Consider the following 19787-nt stretch of genomic DNA (forward strand, 5'->3'; position numbering starts at 1 on the left):
TTTTGTCCTAAAAGTAGTTGAAAAACTTTAAAAAAAAAAAAATCATTCCATGTGGCATTTTGTAACCTGTCTTTATTTATCAAATTCACATACAATTTAAATGTCAGATTGATTGATTTCAACTGAGTTAAAGAAGAAATTGCTCAGATGTTTTAGGAAAGTCAGGAGTGAGAGAAAGGCCAGCTGATATTTTAAGCTTTGATTCCATATGCAAAAGTAAACTTGCGCCCAATCCTGTGATGCTCTGATGGACCGAATCCTGCCTGGCGCTGCACAGCCATGAGCCTCTGAAAACCCAGCCAAGCTCCCTGCGAGAGCACATGGCCTCAGGCAGCTCATCTGTGCCCACATCCTGAATGGCACCCCTGGAAATAAGCCCACCGTTTTCAACAGCCTGGACCCGGATTTTCAGCAGTGTGACAAGAGCAGCGTTTGGCCTAGACACGTTTTAACCACTTCCAGTCTGCAGGTTTGGGTCCAGATTTCATCTTGTAACCATCGCTTTATCACTGGGCACCGCATGGAGATGCAGCCCCTGCTGACAGCAACAAGGAGACCATGTTGGATCTGGCCCCCAGTCGTGCTAGTGGGAATAGAGCTTTATGCCCAAGGCACTGTTATTCTAGAATCCAGCAGCTCACTAAGTATCTTGTTGATATTCCCACTCACCAAACCTTCGTAAAGTCCCTTCTGCCCGCACAAATGTATTTAACTGTGCCTGGGACAATACATAGACAGACCAAAACACACTGAGGGCTGCCTGGTAAGGATTCACGGACCCAGCTGTTGCTACAGCTTCTTGCTATGTAAAGTGCATGAAATAAACTGTAAAAATTACTCAGAGCTCTAAAGGAAACAGCGAGCGAGGGGGTGGGGAGCGCAGCAAAAGCACAAACTCCTGCAGGAAGGCTCTTTGGTCTCACTCGTCAAAGAGGCCTTAGAAATTAAAAATAAAAGAGTGGCAGGTGCCCAGCTCAGCCGTGACAGGAGTCCCAAATTGCGCCCTGACCATTGTAGTGGGCTGTGAAACAAGGAGCATTATGTTCTGGGCTCCAGCGCCTAGGACAGGGCAAAAAGAAAGTCACCAAGACATAGAGGCAGAGAGATCCTTTTCCTTAGCAACCAACAGGAAACCATAGAAACCTCCAGCCAGGCTCTCCCCAACTATTAGAGAACATTAGGTTTAGAGAACAAGAGGATTCATCCAGACACCCGACAGCTCAATCATCAGGTTAGACGCACATGCATGACGTTTCTAGCCTGGTGCAAGAAAAGCATCTGTCAGAGACAGGTACCCACCTCTGGTGCTCAGGGTTCAGCTGGATGGGGAGCAGCAGCCTATGATATTGCCTATGGGGAACAAAATCAAGACCCCAGGAGGGAGGGAGGCAGGAAAGGCAGCTGGCAGCTCAGTGCCCTGAGAGTCAGCTAGAGCCCTCCAGAGATGCTGGTAGGTAATGACAACCTCTGTTGAGGCTCTGCAAGGCAAATACAACACTTGTGAAGGTCCCCCTGCTTGCTCCACCTATCTTCTAAGGGAAGGGGCTGTAACAGGAGCTCGTAAAGAGATGCCCATCAGAAGGGACTGTCCACTGTTACCCTGCAAACCTACCAGGACAGTAAGTATTCACATACTGTGCAGACCTTGCACACCAGGTCTGAACAGTGGTGTTACTGCAGGTCCCCTCAGGGTCCTGGTTCTTGAGCATGGAGCCAGAGGAGTGACCACAACAGGTACCAGGCTGGGAACAAGGGGGGGGCAATCCCCCTTCCAGTTCTGTGTCTGCTGCAAAGCCAGAGCTGGAATGAAACCATCTGCCCAGTGACAGAAGGCCTCTCCTCAACAGAACAAGACTCAGGAATTCAATCCACAAAATCTGGCCACCTAAGTGAGGCACAACCTGAGATCAGGCTGAGGATATCCCAGCAATAACAGCCTGGGGTCACGTATAGTCTGGATCGCTGTTAATCCTCTGCAGCATAATCCCACAGCAGAATCCTTCCATCAACTGGGCTTCCTGGAAAAGAGCAAGCCCAAGAAAAGGACAAAGCTGCACTGCAAAAGGACACTAGTTTGGCAGAAGGAGAGTGATCAGAGTGAGAGTTCTCTGTGCAGAGGGAGGGGGTAACAGTTTGGCTCCTCACTTTGCTGCTTCCACTCTGAGCAGGGTAAGTCACCCTCACTCAGCATGCTGGTTTCCCACCTGCAGGACAGGAACACGGTGCCCGCACAAGGGTGTGGGCTGATGTGCAAGAGAGAAGGCAGCACTCTGGTGAAAGAGCACTTGGGAAAACTTTTGGATCCATTCAATTGTAGCACCCATATGGCACAGCCAGACTGGTGTGTTTGACAGACAGAGTGACATTGAGAACACTGGTCAGTTTTCAGAGCACTGACAAGCACCTTCCTCAGTTCAGAAGACAGGGCAGAACAGGAAACAGAAACAGCTCCTTAGAGCACAGCAAGCATCTGATAAGGCCACAATTGGGTCTCCAGACAGGGGCTCAGTAGGAAACAAGGCCATCAAGAAATAGGGGCCACAAGAATCTAATTAAGAGGGAAGGAGGCATCACATGCAGCAGAAACAAACTGATCTCACATCACTGCCTCCCTTGTGGGCCAGCTAGGTCAAACTCTCATGACATCCAGTAAAAGGATCCAGGGCCAGCACTGGAAAACTCCCTTGCCACATCCCAGCCCAGACACAGCATAACTGAACAGGAAGAGCAGTCCTGGATGCAAGCTGCAACCTCAGGGGGCTGGCATGTGACATCTCCACAGCAAGCTCTGCACTTAGCAGAGGTGTTCACACACACCTGGAAGCAACGGTGGCAAGAGTCCCAGTTCACACTCCAGTCAAACTAACACCCATGGGACCTACACATTTCCTGCACTACCACCTGAATAAGCAGTAGCCATATTCAGCTTCAAAGTGGGAGTACTTGTGACATGATACAGGGACAGCCCCAATTTCCCCTTTCCAGGAGCCATTCCTAGCACTAGATGAGCCATAGACCTCTAGCCTGAAAAAGCACACCGCTCTCTAGTTAAACAGGCTAAGAGCTTTCTCTAGCACTGTTCTAACAAGTGCCATGCAAAGCCCGAACAAGCAGGAGCAGACCTCAGAGCTCCCACAACAGGGACACAGATGCCCTCAAACGTGTGAGAAATCAGTTCTCTTCCCCCAGCCCACACTGCACGTTTCCTTGGTACCATTAGTGCAACTTTTCCAAGGTATTTATTGCTGAAGGGTTGCAAAGCCCAGCTCAGGTGACAGCAAATCCCAAACCAATGAAGAAAAGCTCAGAGCAGGACAGCAGTGGAATTTTCCAGCTGGAAAGGGCACACATGCCCCTGTCACTTGCTCTAGGACTTCTCCAAGCATAGGCTGCTTCCTGCAGAATGTAGAAAAACAAAGAGAAGGAATCACAAGGCAGCTTCCAGAGGGAGCCTGTGCTTGACACAAGCACAAGTCAAAAACAAGAAGGGAATTGAACTCAGGCCCACTCCTGTCAGTCAGCAACCACCCTTGTCAGAAGGGATGGCAGCACTAACCAAACCAGGCAATTCATTAGGTTGGGGCACACAGCAAAAGCCCATGCTCTCTGGAGCAGAACTACAGTGAAAATCCAGGGTAATGAGTTGCAAACTGCTTTTGTAAATGACACTTCTGCAGTGACTGTGGCAGGCTGGGAAAAGAGCTAATAGGAAAATCATTAGGTAGCATCCCTTTGATATTGTTGAAAGGCACAGGCTATTTTACCTGCCCCCTGCATAATCAACCTGGCATATTACCCATAATACTGCAAGCTGATAGTCCCATGGTAGACCACCTTAGCTGCATCAGGGGAAAAGAAGGGTATGGTACATAGGAGGAAGATGACTTCTTAAAGCTTAGAAGCTTTGAGAATCCCTCCTCTCATACACACACATCTTCAATTCCATCAGCAATGAACCTCTGCCCCACCAGGAGAGCAAAGCACTCTATAAACCTCTGCCACAAAGTCAGCACACAAGTGAGAGGTTGTCCTGGGAAATGCATCTGCGGAGGAGCTGATGTGCTCAAGGTTGTTTTCTGCAGCTGTAGCAGAGCTGGGATAGGACACAGCTATCTGCTTTGCCCCTTATTTACAACACTGCCCTTGTCCTTGATTTCCATTATGCTAACCCAGGCAATAGTCTGCGCCTCCTTAAGTGAACAACAGCTCTGAGGAGTAATGCCTACCCACCTGGCTTGTCTGCCAGCAAGGAGAGATGTCATCTCAGTCCTGATGTAAAAGGTATAGCATCACAGCTGGCAGCTGATCCTGTAGGAACTGGTGCTCTCTAACAGCTGTGAAGGTGACAATGAAACACCAAGATGTTACTTATTGCATCAGTTCAAATCAGCCTTAGGACTGCTAATCATAAGACAGTGACTGAAATATGAGGGCTGAGATAAAACAGCATCTTCTGAAAGAGTTTGGAGGGCAAGACAGCACCACTTCCAAACTTCATACCCATGAAGCTGCAGCCCTAGAGCCAGCCAAGCTCAAAATACTCACAAAAAGGCTTATCCCTGATGAAGCACAGCTTCACTTACCACCACCATCAGCTCTTCTGGAAACAGAGGTATCATGTCTGCACGAACATTAAAAGAAATGTCTAACAACACAGAGCCTCTTTAGGAGGCCCAGACCTGTGGAAAGGTGCCCTATCTTCTACTAAAATTACACCAAGCAAGGACTGCTTGCAGAGCCTTTTGCACTCTGTGGTGAAATACACATTTCAGGACTGTTAAATGACCTTGTGGCATCCCATTCCCGTCTGGACTCTCCAGTGTGTATATTCATTCACTACAGCAGGGACATCTTTCCTTCTTCTTGACAAGAAAAAGCCATGGTCACAGCTATCACACTCATGCAATTCGCAGCCTGCAGCAAATACATCAGGGCATCTCACAGGATGGAAGTACCACCGCAGAGCCACTAGGAAGCAGGGTGCAGCTCAGCCTAGAGGGTAAATAAGCATTCTCCTTAGGATACACCTCTCTAGCTTCAGTCACTTACCTCTGGTACCTCTGTAGTAGGGCCAAACTTGATGAAATATCAGCAAAATGTCAGCAGTCCCTGAGAGACACCGACCTTCACCATGGAGCAGAGTGAGACAATGACATATTTCTAAAAACTCTGCTGAGAAATTCAGTCAGACTGTCAGATAAAAATTCCATTAAGAAAATACAAGGTTAAGGTTACAAGTACTAACTGAGATCACTCTAAACTTTAATTTACCTATCTCAAAGCATCTGGGTTTCTCTCAGATTAAACAAAAATAAGACAGACAGATTTGGGTTTTAGTTCCTTTGCATTAGATCACTGCTATACAGGACTTTGGTGCAGTGGGTACCACAGGAAAAAACTTTGTATGGGACTAGGTGCCAGAGGTCTGGCTAGCTGGTACCTGTGGGGCAGATTCCTTCATTTCTCCCTTCCCCATTACTCAGAATGAACAGCAACCTTGATTCTCTCCATTGTGAAGTCTGCACCAGGCTCAGACACTGAAGTAACAAACAGCAGCACCAACAGGCCTACAAATTTATCAGCTTTGACTGTTGTACCCTGACTGAAGATGGGTTTTACATGGTTCTCAAAATGAAAAGGCTCTCTAAACAGCTTAGATGCATTTGTATAAATCTGTACAAACCGAAAGTTTAGGAAAAGTGTGTTTTACCCATGCAATTTGTCACATTTCAATACAGCTATCAAAATTCATGGCACTTTCCCTTCTGCCTTCCCTGCAATGAGTAAGCCCAACTCCCTTTTTATGCACACGGACCAATGCATTTCCCCTGCATAGGATAAGCAGAACACTAAAACCAAAACCACTCACTGGGTTTTGTGTAATTTTCCATTTCTCCAGCAACAGAAAGCTGTTCAGCAAAATTCACTTTGCAGGGCTGGTGGGAAAACGGCCATCTCTTACCACCACTCTCTTCTATGGGAACAAAAGGTTCCCTTTCCCCAGCCTCACTTTGGAGAGCAGCTCTGCAGGTCCTACTCCCGTATGTGAGCCATGGAGAGGGGTTGCAAGCCTGCATGCAGCCCCACAAGCACCCACTTGATTTTCAGAAGCCTGCACAAGGCTGATTGCAGGATGGGTCTCCAGCCTGAACATCAGCATCACTGATTTTCCCTCCTGCTCTCAATGGAAGACTAAGCTAACATTCCTCTTATTAAACAAGGTGAGGAGGGAAGTAAAAGAAGGATAATTTGGAACCAAAACTTTTTTTTATTATTATTATTTTCTGTAAAAAGTCTGACATCAGCATTGCTTTATTGTGTTCCAAAATTGCCTGATGTTAGCTGGTATCAACTGAGTCACAGCAGGAATGCCAGGGACGTTTGTTAGCATGAGGCACAGCTTTTAGGGCTAAGGCAGCCTACCAGCACTGCAATCAGCTGAGATCCTCTCTTCCATTTTCCAGCTCAGTGCTCAATTCCATATTAAACAAGCACTAGTAGAAGTGGAGCTGCAGAATATGAAGCTAGACAATAAAGCCCTGAAGAGCAGAGGGAAGGCAGCTCCCTCTACTTTGTCTCCCTCCGGGTGGAGCAGGCAAACAGAAGTTCAATAGCTCAAGCTTTGTCCTGCTGCAATATTGAAGCAAGCTGCAGCTGGAGCAGCCCACTGCTGCCATAAAACAAAGTAGGGCAAGATGCTCTCCCCACGTCAGGGAGCAGTGTCCAGCAGTGCACAGACAAGCTGTGTTAGCTGCCTCCAGCAGGCACATGCAATACATGGGAGTTTGCATAAAATCTACCTCTGCTTCCACCTCCCTCTTGTCCCACAGCACAATTAAGCTCCCTAGGCACTCCCCACTCAAAACTGTCTGCAGTTCAGCCCTCACCAGCACCCAGTTCACACAACTCTGCTCTGAGTTGCTGCCCTCCCTGTAAGTCACAGGGGCAATGCAGTCTTTATCTGCTGTCCTTTTCAAACAGCATAGCACCTCCTGCATCCTTCCCTGTTAACAACTATGCCTTCTGCTTGATTCCTGGAATAGCTTCTAACTGTTTCGTTCAAGCCAGATTCATTAACCAGCTGCTGCAGAGCTGTTTGCCTCCCCCAGGTACTCTCTGCATGTCATTTGTTAATGACTCATCTCAGACTGGGCTCATTGCAAGGACACCCCCACTCCTTTTGCGGCACCAAGCACATTGTTGGCACACCAGGAAAGCCAAACATGCAAACAGCTCAGTTCCCTCCAATACCTCATTCCATTCTCTGTCCTCTATTGCCATCAAACATGGGACAGCTCTTTATTCAAAGTGCTATTTTCTCTCTTGCTTCTTTGCTGATCAAAGGCAGTGTGTACTGAAGCATAAATAAGTTCTTCACCTCCAGCCAGGCTTTGAGAACAGCAAAACCGTACAAACTTGAAAACTTCCAACACACTAAAGAAGCTTCAGCAAACTAACGCGGCTCCTGTAACTGGCAGGGAATAAAGACTAAGGATGCCAAATTCACATCTATTTCCTCAGCAGACTGTGGCTTGCCGAGGAGCTGATGTGATTTCCAAAGGCATTTGTATTACTTCTGCCTCTCTGCAGGACTGATATTAAAAATGGGAAGGCTAGTGAGGACTACAGAACCTCTCCTCACTATTCAAACCCAGATAGGAACTGGATGACCAGTACACTGCAGCTGTCCACACAGGAAGCCAGAAACAGTCCATTTCCATCACACAGATCTATTAGACTTGGGTACACAAAGTCTCAAGGTCCACCTACACCTCCTGAGAAGCTGTCAGCTAAACATTGCAAGAAGCTAGTACAGAAATTAGTACTGCCACTGGTTCGGAAGCAGTTTCCTGAAAATATAGGGGAAAGCTTCTTGCTCTGGCCTTATGCATTTAACATTCTTCCCTGGCAAATTTCTGACTAACATTTCTAGGGGAGAGCGAGCTGGCAAAGAATCAGAAACAAAGCGACTTGACACAGAGGATGCTGGATGGGAGGTATTTAGATCCACCTCTCAAGATTCAAAGCTGGTGTGCCTGCACTGCAGGAGAGGAAAAGGAGAGGAATTTACTTTCAAGTGTACAACAGATCCTGTGACTGAGGACTGAAAACACGCAGGCAGCAAAGAAGTCTGGTAGCAACAAGGCGGCACAAGCAAGTGCAGGTGAAAGCTGGTTGCAGGACTGGAGCACTGTCACAGTCCTCTGTTTAAACGGCTCCCCTGCCCACTCACAGGAAGCCCTTCTCTTTAGAGCATGGAGTACAGTGAAATGCAGGGGCCAAACTGCAAAGCAGTCCTCTGCCAGACCCAGAGGAAGGTATCAACTGGCCTAAGACAGAGCACAGATATAAACCATCCACAATCAGAAATTAAAGGTGTTTAGGCTCAGGACTCTGGGCTCAGCTACTGGCTTTGCTACAGATCCTTCTGCACAAATTTGGACAAAGATGAACTACTGACAAAATGGGAAGAGCACTTCCCTGCCTCCCAGATTCATCAGGGACATTAGTCAGACCTTCTGATAATGTAACGTCAAGTAAATGCGCAAGTGAACAAGTGCTGCTGGATTAGAAGCCTAAAGCAGCCTCAAAGCCAAGACTCCAGACTCTGACATTAAATCAGCATTTTTAATTTTTTTCTAAAATGTGCTTTTTTGTGAATTGCTGTTTCAGTGCCAACCCCACCCTCACCCTTAAAAAAACCCCACACCTTGCCAAACTAGGTGCAAATCACCTGAAGTTAGTCTGTAACAAATAAAAAACACAAAACAAAGGCTGAAATGCTTTAAAGTCACAACAATGTACAAAAAAAAAAGGGAGGAAAATACAACCTGAAAGTGTTCAAAATTCAGAAAAACTAGTCAAGTCCATTGCTTCAGCTGCTGCGACCCCTGCCAGTGGGTCCTAGGCCACCAGCCTAGCACAATGCTAAATAGGCTCTTCTCCCATGCAGACCACTGTCGCTAGCATCCAAGAAGAGCAAATGCATTACCCTCTGAAGTATCAGTGGGGGAAACAACTCACAAGCAGCTCTGGGAGGTCACATCACATTCAGAAGAAACAGTTTCTAGTATGCGCCTAACCACCTGCAATAAGAAAGTCTTGAAAGAGCATCCTGCTTCCTGCTTATTGTATTGATGCCTCAGAGATGCAGAACAGTGCTATAAATCTGTGAGAGATTAAAGGGCTTAGTAAGGGCAGTAAACAGACAGTTAAGTAAACAGCCCAGCACTAGATCTCATCTTCACAGAGTGAGGTAGTGTGAATTTCACCCTAGTTTAAAATAGACAGGGGTAGTGAAAAGGCTGAAGACTTCCATGTAAAGCAATTCCTGGCCTAGAAACCTTTCTGCGCTCCCTTTGGGAATTAAAAGATCTGTGTTGATGGCTTCCTCGCTCCCAGCCTGGCTTTGGTAGCCACACTTCAACCCTGGGATTCAGACACTTCCTACAGAAGTTCTCCCAAGACCTGATTTAGTACAGCAGCTTCCTCAAGGTTAAGCAGCAATGAGACTGGCTGGGAGGGAGCAAAACTGTCCACAGACTTTTTTTTCCTTCTGTCCTGCCCCTTTGGTTAGTCCCTTTCTTTAGAAGTCCCTCTTCACAGGACCAGAAGAGGGACACCCTGAAAATTAATAGGGGCTGCACAGGGTAACTTAGCCAGGTGCTGCTAACTAGAAGCTGTTTCAAGCAGAGCTTTCATTTGCCAGCCTGGAAAGCACTGGCCCAGAACCCACTGAAAAAGGAGACGCAGGCCCTTGTTTGCTCCTCCTGTTGTCATTCCTAGCTGAATGACACTTAGACGGTATGTTCTAGTGACGGCTGGAAACCAGCCCTTTGACTTTGGATATCTTCTTTGTGGGCTGCCTTTGTTCTGTGTGTGGAGGGCACTCTCGCTCTACCAGCTGCTGTTCCATCTCCTGTGCCGACGACGAGGCTGTAGCTTTTAATGTTTTCTTTATGTTTGTGACCTGGCCAAGAAGAGACAATGAATCAGCACCTGCTTCTTCCTCCCCTGGCAGCAGAAACTCTGCTCATAAGCATACCGAAAAATCCTTGGAGTACAGAATGAAGTTTATAAAATAAACTCTCCCACCAGAAATACGCTCTGCACTTGAGTTTATTAAAGGTAATGTTTCATCCTCACAGCCAGAGTTGTTAATATTTCCAGTCTGGGTCCAATACAGAATAACTAGGGATTACTGGTTTTTTTTTTTTCCTAAGCACAATATTGTACCACCTTTCTGGCTGGCAGAGCAACCTGCTACTGCCTTGGTGTAGAAGGCTGCCATTCTGTTGACCAGAAACAGGAAGGACAAAGGAAACTGAAAAAAAAACCCAAGCTTACACATAGGACAATACTTGAAAAGGGAAAATGCCATCTGGCCTAGCTGGTTGTGTGAGCTAGGAACAGGAATTGATCTGGTGGGAAGCAGCAGTAGTGCTTCTGTTACTCTAGCTGAAGAGATCCAGCACCAGGCACCACATTCTGTCCCCTGGAGGGGGACACCAGGGGCTACCCAGAAGTACAACAAGCAATGCTTAAAAAAACCCCATGGGCCAAAACAAGTTTGGGAGTCAGGTGGCCAACTCCAGGTCAAAGGCATCTGCCAACCCAAATGCACTATGAATGCAAATCAAGCCGCCAAACATACGCTGCTTCAGAAGGCAAACGTAAACCTGCAGGGATGCAACTCTCCAAGAAATAAAGCCTGAGAAAGTGTCTCGGGAGGACCATTTTCACCTTTACAGCTGTATTAGCCAAGATTTGTTCTCACAAGTAAATACACATCAGCAGTGACTAAAATCGCGTGCCCGTGCTGCCACCTACTGCCTAGTTGTGCATGGAACAGAGGCAAAGAGCTCCTGGGTCACACTGCTGAAGAATGTACCAGAGAATCCTGTCTGAGTGCTTAACCTGATCCCCCAAAGCAAGGTGCTGAGGACATTTTTGCAAAAGCAATGAGACTCGAGAGATTTTTATTACACTTTCAGGTTTAAAACAAAGAACTGTTTTTCCTTCCTTCCTTCCTGCCTTGTACAAAAGGAACAGAATTGCATCAAAGCTCTGTTAAAAGCACACTTTTCCTAATAAAGCAATTCAGGAAACCACAGCTAGTGCAGTCACCTAGCCTAAACTTGTAACAATTTTAAAAGAAAAGTTCCAACCTGCTAAAAGTGGGCAAAATTGGTATTTGTGTTGTTACCAGGACATGGAAGCAGATGTGTTTTCTCCCTACCCCAAACCAGCACATCCGATTTGCATGACTGCTAGCCTATTTCAGAGATGCCATGAACATTAACCAGGTGTTATCAGATTATTGTCTTCAGTAAACAAACATTTATCAAAAGCATAGAACAGTCTGAAGTAACTCTGTACCCACCTCGATCTCTACCTGCTGTTGAGTTCGGTGATGGTTCTCTTTGTATTGGTTGGCTCTAAGTACTTGCTGCTCAATTCCTAAAAGAACCACTTCACAACCATCACACCTGCAAGATACAAACAACATCAGTGTTTATGAGTTCCCTTTGGAGCAGCTCAATCGGGCAATCTGAAAAATCATGATCGCCTGGAAGTTTAGGAGATTATTGAATTTATCTCCCCTGCTTAAAGAGGGGGTATAAAAGCTGGCAACAGAAAGCTTTACTGCTTACTCAATGTATTTCACAGTATTCTTCAGAGTCCATGTTACTCTTACCATCAAAAAAGTGCAGGCTCAATGCACTTTCAACTTCCTTTTCAGTCAGAATTATGGCTTAAATGCGGATGTAAAACATTTTTCAGAAGTAAAAATTTAAAATTAAAATAAAAAGTCATATTAAGATACCCCCCCCTGCCTATTAAGTGTTCAAAAGGCGAGCACTCAACACAACTTTTAACTGGAGAGGACAGAAAGCAACTTGGCAGCAGGTTCATTGTTACCTTCCAAACAATGCTGTAAGGGCCTGGAAGCTGCCAGAGCCCTCCTGCCATGTAGGGATTGAGGGACTTGAAGCAGAAAAGCAAAAAACCTGCCCCAACCTCAGGACAGCGTATTTGCCCAGAAGTTTAATTACATTTCATGCACTCATTACCATAGCAACTAGGAAGGAATTCCCAGCCAGCTCAGAACCTGCCACAGGCTCCACAGTCTACGGGGGAATTTTTCTGGGTGGGAAGGGAATCCTACAAAAAGAAGAGAAGCAGCTTCCTGGCAAAGGTACAAAAAGATAGTACCACAGCCTCAATATGGTTGCATGTAGCCTGCATTTGCAGAAACAAAAAGAAGGCAAACAAAAGCATCTGAAACTTCAGACTTGAAGAGGCATCCCCTCGAAAGAACTGTAATTCTCTAGAACTTGCCCATACAGTTCTCATCACAGTGAAAATGCTGAAAAATAATGGACTGTTCTGTTTTTGTTACCAAGTATAACAGCAGAAAGGGGAGTAGCTCCCACTTACAAGACCATGAGTCCAGTCTGGCACGTCTGTTTGAAAAGGCCTCCACTCCTAGCTAGGGTTCTGCCATGTAAAAGCTCTACTAAGAGCAGAATCTCAAGACCTAGTATACTCTGGCTTGATACATAAGACAAATTGAATCCTAGATGGGATCCTGGAAAACTTGCCCTATAGACTCCTCCTCCAATGTTGCCTATTTACAGCATAAAAATCCTGATTAATGGAACATGGTGAAATTGAGCCAGCACTTGAAGCTTTGAGGCAATTAAAAACCAAGACAAGCTATGTACAAGAACAAGGAAGGTGGAGAGGCTGCCTCACCATTCCTGGAGTGTTTTGACAATGTTACTGATGTCCTTCTTCTGAATGTCTCTGCCGATACAAAAGTCCACCTCTAGCACCTGGTTTCGCTGATCCAGCTTCCCCTGGATAATATCTGTATAAACTGCTTCAATAATCAGATCTTCCAACTCCCTCAGATTTTTCATATCCAGATCCTTCAGCAATACAGAATAGGGAATGCACTAAAAACAGCAAGTCCAAGAATAAGTTAACAGTCCTAGAGCCAAAATGAACGGTTAAGTGTTAGGTCAAGACCCAAATGTTTACTGTATCCTACACTTTAACCTGCAAGTACATCATTGACTGATTGTGGCAGAGCAAACACCTGCTACTAGGCTACATGATATTCTGACTCAACTTTGGTAATTTCTGAAGTTTTGGCATAACACATTCTGGGGGGAAAAAAAGAGATTGTAGATGATTTTAAGAGTGCTACTTTGTTTTCTCTAGAGTAAGAGTCAGTGTTTTTAAGAATCTCGAGACTTAGTATTCCTTGCAACACTGTTTGCTGTTTCTTCAACTGCAGCTGTTAAAGAAGCCATACAAAGTTTCCCAGCCCTACCTGACCAGTTTGTGTGGAAGTTCTGATATCCCCATATCTCATCCATGGAAATCCACTAAATCAATGTCCCAAATGCAACACAAGAGAATACTACACATTACAGATACTTTCCTAGTTGCAGGATTTTTTGTGAGTACTAATGAAGTCCAATACAACTTCAATATTAAAGAATCAATGTAATTTTCAAAACCAAAACCATATCTTTATCATAAACAGTGTACTTTACCTTCATTCTGGATGCCAGGCTTACAATTGTCAAGTGTTTCAGCTTGTTTTTCTGAGTCACTGTTAATTCAGGTAGGTTATCTTTGTTTGCTGTTAATGTTAAAAAGATGAGATTCAGGACTTGGCTTCAAGGATTATATAGTCAAGGCTGCAGAACTTCAGGATGGTTACACTAAACCCTGAAAAGATAAACTCTTCCAGCTACTGTAGGTGCTGATGAACAGAGAGAACTGATGCTGACAAATTAGCACACTCAAGGAGAAGGGAAAGTTAAAAAACAATTTGGCAATTCCATTCTTCTCTGCTTCTTTAGTAATTCTGGTTTTAGAATCAGTGTAATTCACATCTACACAAGCACTGTCCTGTCAAAACAGTTGGTTGATGCTTTGTTTCTACCACCAAGTAATTTTTGTTTCATTAATGAGCTGACAGAAAATACAGCTGGTTTTATTTCTCTGAAAAACTGAAGAATTTAGGGTTGAAAGTGTAAGTACCAGCCTGAGGAAGAGAGGAGAAATTGTTAATCTAGATGGCCCTACTGTTACTGTATTATACCCATGTGCTTCATGAATATTTAAAAACAGAAGGGAAACTGGCAGCTTTCCAAAGCAAAGAAACTCTTTAAAATATCCACTTTAATGGAAATTAGTGTTTCAGGACTACTCAATTTCTCCCTCCCATCCCACCTCATTCAATGCTCTTCATGTTGACCACTTTTCCCCCTTTCTCTTTCTTCATTAGAAAAGGAACAAACTGTGCTGTCACATGCTGGGACACAAGGTCCACACACAGCAAACAATCTTCTAATCAGCCACAGAACTCATAAGGCTCGCGTTGCTCCACAGCCACTGGAATTTCCAGTCCTTGTACTTAGAGATGACACTTCTCCCTACTGGAACTAGGGATCTCATCCACCACAGTGACAAGCAGTACCATGACAGAATTATTTGTCACACTCTGTAATGGTCTGGATAAGGCTGCTACCCACAAATGAAGTAATAAATTGCAGCAGAACAGAAGCATAGACACCAGAGATAAAAGCACATCTCAACAGATACTAAGATGATTCACACATAGTCCTTCTGAAGCCATATAAAAGTCATTATTTCTATTTGTAGTCTAGCTAAGAAATTCTTCATTTTGTTTAGCAATGCTGTCACAGAATAAAAGGTTATCCCACAAGCCATATAGGTTTTTATGAATAATGCAGAACAATTTTGCTTAAGTTTTCTGCAGCTTCTGTAACTGGTGTCATCTAAATTTCAAAACAGATGTCTAAAATTGCACTCCACAGAAGTAAGTGGCCTGTGAACACTGAATACTGCTACAGGCCAATTCAGTCTAGTGCTGCAGTCCCATCCAAGCCAGTAAAACACCATAGTCTATAGCCTTTCCTTCACATTTTAGCAATTAAAAAGCACACATGATCCAAAGACCCTCTATGAACAATTCTCCTCGCAAGCAAATTCTGTTCTTAGACACTTTCACCCAGCCACACTATGCCACGTACCACAGAAAGCAAAGGACAACCTAGTCTCACACTCTGCAAACAGGCAGCAGTCTCTTACCTACATAGTCTGGGTATGTTCCATACGCGAACAGGTTCAGCAACTGGAAATAAGCAGCATTAGACCCTTCAGCAAGCTGGATGGTAGGAAAACAAAATAAATGCCATGTAACATGTTAACAGTCAACACAACCTTTCACAGGTATTTTCACCAGGGAATGTTTTGAGTCTACAAAGGACAATCAGTAAACAGAAAAGCAATTATGTCATGATGTTAAAGAGCTGGCCTTTTCTAAGGCCTCATGAGCAGCAGCAAAGTTCAGCAGTTTTAGAGTCAAGATGATCCTGTCATTTCAATGCACCAGAACTTAAGTACAGTTTGGACTGCCAACTGCTTTGTGTAGCACCTTAGGAGGCAAAATGAAAAAGGTAACTCTTAATTTCAGATAACAACCTACAGGGCCAGGTCTTATCATCATGTAACAAGCAAGCAAGCAAGCAACGGTGTCAGCTGGTTAAGCATTTATTACCAGGAAAGCTAAGACAGCTTGCCTGCAGAGCCACAAAAACTTCAAAGCAAGCTTAAGCATTTTAAGTTTAGTGCATTTGAAAGTAATAGCACTCCTCTCGCATGCAAACACATCGCTGGAATAACTGCAGCACCAATCAGTGACTGCTACTGAGTGGGGGTTTTCTAATACCATTTGCTGCAAATGGATCCAGGAAAAAAAAAACATACTTGCGATTTGATGCTGAATAATCATAGAAGCATTTTTCAGCATATCCAAGAGCCTGTTTGGAAAGCCAAACTTGCTGTACACATTACCCCAGCTGCAGAGATACTCAACCTAGATTCCCTCATTATAGTAGAAGAGGGTGCTGGCAAGGAATTCTCAGTAAAAACTCTGTAGCTTTCTTTCCACCTTGGTTTGAAATGGCTTGGATTTGGTTACCACCCAGGCCTGAAACACTAGGCATCTGTTCACAAGGACTTTTGGAGACCACTGAAGTCACTTCCAGGACAATGAAGGAGTAAAAAGGGGATATTTTTTTTTTGTTTTGGCTGGCTAGGTGCCTTCTTAAAACTGTTACTGTGCTACTGCCTGGTGTTTGCTGTATTAGCAATTGAATTAAAGTAGCAAAGCTTTATATAGGTATTTTTTTAACATCTAATATATCGAGGAAAAAAATCACTATCTCTCAGATGCAAACATCTGAACCAAGGTAAGCCACACCAGGGCCTTACTGGCACAGAAATTTCACACAAAGGCTGTCTGTGCAAACTTCTAGGGATCCTTTATACTAGGAGTGCAGAAGGGGCATTAGGATAGATGTTTATCACTTACCTCTTGCACATTCTTTAACTCCAATAGTTCTCCGAAGACATAAACCCCAGGAGCTTCCAGCACTTGATTTATAAGAGCAGTCAGAGCTGAGCCACTTGTACCTTTTGCTAGTAAAATAAACTGCTCTAGAAGATTGCAGGACGGCTTCTGTTCTCCTGCCATTCTAGGTTTTCAATCTGTCAATAAAAGAGCATAGTATTAACACATCCTCACTCCTCTACTGAATTCTGTCTGGTCATGGATCAGAAGATGTGTAACATTTCCATGTCAGCATAGCCAAGTTTTCCTTCATAATTCAGAGGCCAGGTCAGGAACCCATTAGGTTCAACTGATGATTTATCTGGGGAGCAAAAATGATTCATACAATATCTGAGCAACATTTCTGCAGACTCTCTGGTCAGTTCTCTAAAAGGATTTACTCCTGTTAGTTGGAAAGGAATTTAAATTCCATGCCGTTTTCAGACTTCTCCTTCTACTGATGCTGCCAAATAATGCCAACTGCAAAGATGTTTATTATCACGTCTATTAGAGGCCAGATATGACATACTCCTTCCTTAATTCACAGCTTCAAAACAGCAACTAATTTAATTCTCTGTGCAGAATGAATCCACCTTGTATGACCACACACCTTTTCCTTTGAAACTGGCTATGAATAAAATGTGTGTACACACGCAATTCCTATGGCTTTCTGAGTCTAAAAGGCAAAAAGATCTGTGGCCTGTAAGTAGCTTACCAGTCTACACTATACAGCTGAAGTGTTTTGTGTTACAGGAAAGCTTAAGTGATAAAAATACCCTTTCTACAAAGGCTCTATTTAAAGTCCCCATAAAGAGAGGTCTTTGTCTTCAGCCACTACCAGACTTTTCTGCTGTGCACCGCTGCTTCCCAGCACCAACATGTTGCTTTTGAAACATGAAACACTCTTTATTAATAAGTTCAACAAAAAAAGTTGCTTACAAACAACTAAGAAAAAACTTCCCAGGCATGTTATTCAGGCACCAGACAAAGAACAGATAAGGGCTTTTTTTTGTGTTATGTGTGCTTCAGATAATTATCCAGTATAGCATGTAACCTTTACTCTGTGGAAATAAACCAAGCACCAGAGAGCCCATCTTGTTCTATGTGACCACTGGGACCACATCTGCCCTTGTGGGGGTTGTACAGTCACACAGCTGTTTGCACCATTTCACCAGGCCTAACCAAACTAAGACAACACAGCCAGCTTCCTTTATTAGTCAACTTCTAAAAATACTCTTTGCTCCATTCCATTACACGTGCAGGTACAAACAGTCTCAACCTAGGCAGGTAATCATCACACAAAGACTTCTCAGCGCTGAGTGTAAAGTACCTTTAGGATTCTTTTCATCAGAGGCATACGTGCAGCCTGACTGAAGAGTACCTCATTTTTGACTGAGAAATCCCTGCAATACAGTAACACCCAATGTGGCTTCCTAATGCATCCAAGTACTATTCTCCTTCCTAATGCATCAGTACTATTCTCCCTGCTCACAGAGAAGGAACAGACACAGTGGACAATTTTCTCAGGAGAGTGCATGAACTGAGCTGGGAATGAGATCCAGATTTCACAGTTCCTAAGCTATTGTCCTCCCTCACAAGTAATCAAAGCACACGCTGATGTATGAGGTTACAAAAAGCCAGACTAGCTTTATCCATGCCCTGCTAGAAAAGGCATACCAATTCTTTGCCCCTTTCCAAATTAACGTTCAGACACCCACGTTGCTATTGCAACCAGTCTGCACCAGCGTGACGCCGGGAGCACCTCTCTGCTCTTTCCACAGCCGACCTACCCTGCGGAGAAGTGACTGAAATACCAATGGAACGCACTTCAATGGAGCTTGCCCAAGGGCTACAACAACCCACACACGGTGATCAACCGGACTTCTCCCCCAAACCACGCCTTGCTGCAGCCTTTCCAAGGGGTTTCGCCGTTATGAGGCGGAACGCAGACCCCGCAGCAGGGCACGCAGGTCGCCCCCCAGACCCACCCACCACGGGGCCAGGAGTCTTGCCCCACCGAGCGAGCCGACTCCTGCTGCAGGGGGTGATTTACCCTGGGTCCCGCCCCAGGGCCCCCTCGCCCCTCACCGCCACCCCGGCGCCCGCTCCTTTACTCCGGGCTCCGGGAGCCGCTCGCCCGGCAGTGCCGAGACGCGGCTGCGGAGCCGGGAAGAGAAGGGGTCGGTGCGCTGACTGGCGAGCGAAAAGCTCCTCCCTCCCCCAGCGTTACCTCTCCGCTCACGGCCTCCCGCCCTGCGGCTCCCAGCGCCGTGCCCGCCGCGCCTCAGGCCGCCATGATGGCGGCGCCGGTGTCCCGCCCGCGGCCTCTTCCCCCGGAACGCTCGGCCGCGCGAGCAACGTTCCGGCCTCGGGAGGCCGCCGGAACCCCATCGTCGGAGCCCGGCCCCGGGTCCCGCGACCACCGGTGAGGGCGGTGGGGCCCCGGAGCGGGGGACGGCGGGCGGGGAGGGGGGAACAGGGGTGGCGGCAGCTCCCCAGCGAGCGCCGGCTCCACCGAGTCCCCAGCAGCCGTTTCACGACAAGGAAGCGAAGTTTCTGCCTCTCTTTTGGGGACTTGAGGTGCTGTGGCAGCATCGCGGGGCTTTTGCACCTCGAAATAACCTGTGGGCAGGGCCATCACTGTTAAGTCCAGGCTACAGCATGTTCTTTGTTCTGGCAGCTTGGCAGCGCGGGTCTCTTTCACATCTACAGGTCCCATTCTTCTTCTGAGACCTTCAGTACGAACATCTTTCAAGAGAGAATTAAATCTTCCTCTTCATGGCAAGAACGGGGCAATGCCCGAGAGGCTGAAGCTGTTGTTAGACTGAACGGCTGTGCAGGGCAGGATGATGGAAGCTGCTTGGGCCAGAGAGAGGCTGAAGCTGTTGTTAGACTGAACGGTTGTGCAGGGCAGGATGATGGAAGCTGCTTGGGCCAGCGAGAGGCTGAAGCTGCTGTTAGACTGAACGGCTGTGCAGGGCAGGATGCTGGAAGCTGCTTGGGCCAGCCTTCCTGGGGTGTGAACGGAAAAATACCAAGAGATGGGGTAAAAGATCACAAGGTGCCAGAAATGATTTTAAACTCCCATCGGAAAATGGCCCATAGAAATGCCAAGCCAAAGGGCAGAGCTCAGTCTGTGTTAGGGAGATGCAGGGATGGAGCTGGAGGGGTTGAGATCCTCTCCAGAGCGAAGATCAGGAGACAAAAGACAGTGGGGTAGAACAGCACGGGTGGAAACCAGAAGGCTTTTGGGGCTGCTACCCTCCCCGAGGCATGCACACACATCTGTGCCATGCTGTGAATAAAGTGTGCTTCTGCTAAAAATGCTTTAGCTGAGAGCAAAGTGCTT

General features: G+C 45.9%; 1 protein-coding gene across 6 annotated transcripts; it reads right to left on the reverse strand.

Moving 5' to 3' along the window:
* Positions 1-52: 52 nt before the first annotated feature.
* Positions 53-18772, reverse strand: COPS7B (COP9 signalosome subunit 7B). Of its 6 annotated transcripts, XR_009724785.1 has the most exons (9): positions 18669-18771; positions 16421-16596; positions 15136-15211; positions 13569-13657; positions 12760-12962; positions 11384-11489; positions 5050-5172; positions 4231-4334; positions 53-3396 (listed from the first exon to the last, which is right to left on the reverse strand). XR_009724785.1 is itself a non-coding variant. In XM_061348742.1 (7 exons), exons 2-7 carry the CDS (start codon positions 16580-16582, stop codon positions 4290-4292), a joined length of 681 nt encoding a protein of 226 aa, XP_061204726.1. In that variant the 5' UTR covers positions 16583-16596; positions 18669-18771; the 3' UTR covers positions 53-4289. The 6 variants fall into 6 exon arrangements, 2 of the variants coding, with proteins under 2 accessions (XP_061204726.1, XP_061204725.1); XR_009724783.1 differs by lacking the exon at positions 5050-5172 and having other exon boundaries at positions 18669-18772; XR_009724786.1 differs by having other exon boundaries at positions 53-4334; positions 5050-5169.
* Positions 18773-19787: the final 1015 nt, after the last annotated feature.

Source organism: Neopsephotus bourkii, unplaced genomic scaffold (assembly GCF_033783945.1).
Source record: "Neopsephotus bourkii isolate Nb327-2 ecotype Australia unplaced genomic scaffold, CSIRO-AGI_Nbou_v1 NB_369, whole genome shotgun sequence".
In the NCBI taxonomy this organism is placed as follows: Eukaryota; Metazoa; Chordata; class Aves; order Psittaciformes; family Psittacidae; genus Neopsephotus; species Neopsephotus bourkii.

Coding starts and splice junctions, on each gene's coding strand:
- COPS7B (XM_061348741.1), bottom strand. CDS start 16,582: ATGGCAGGAGAACAGAAGCCGTCCTGCAATCTTCTAGAGCAGTTTATT. Junction 12,963..13,568: donor GCCTGGCATCCAGAATGAAG/GTAAAGTACACT, acceptor TGCTGTTTTTAG/TGCATTCCCTATTCTGTATT. Junction 11,490..12,759: donor GTCAAAACACTCCAGGAATG/GTGAGGCAGCCT, acceptor TGTATCTTGCAG/GTGTGATGGTTGTGAAGTGG.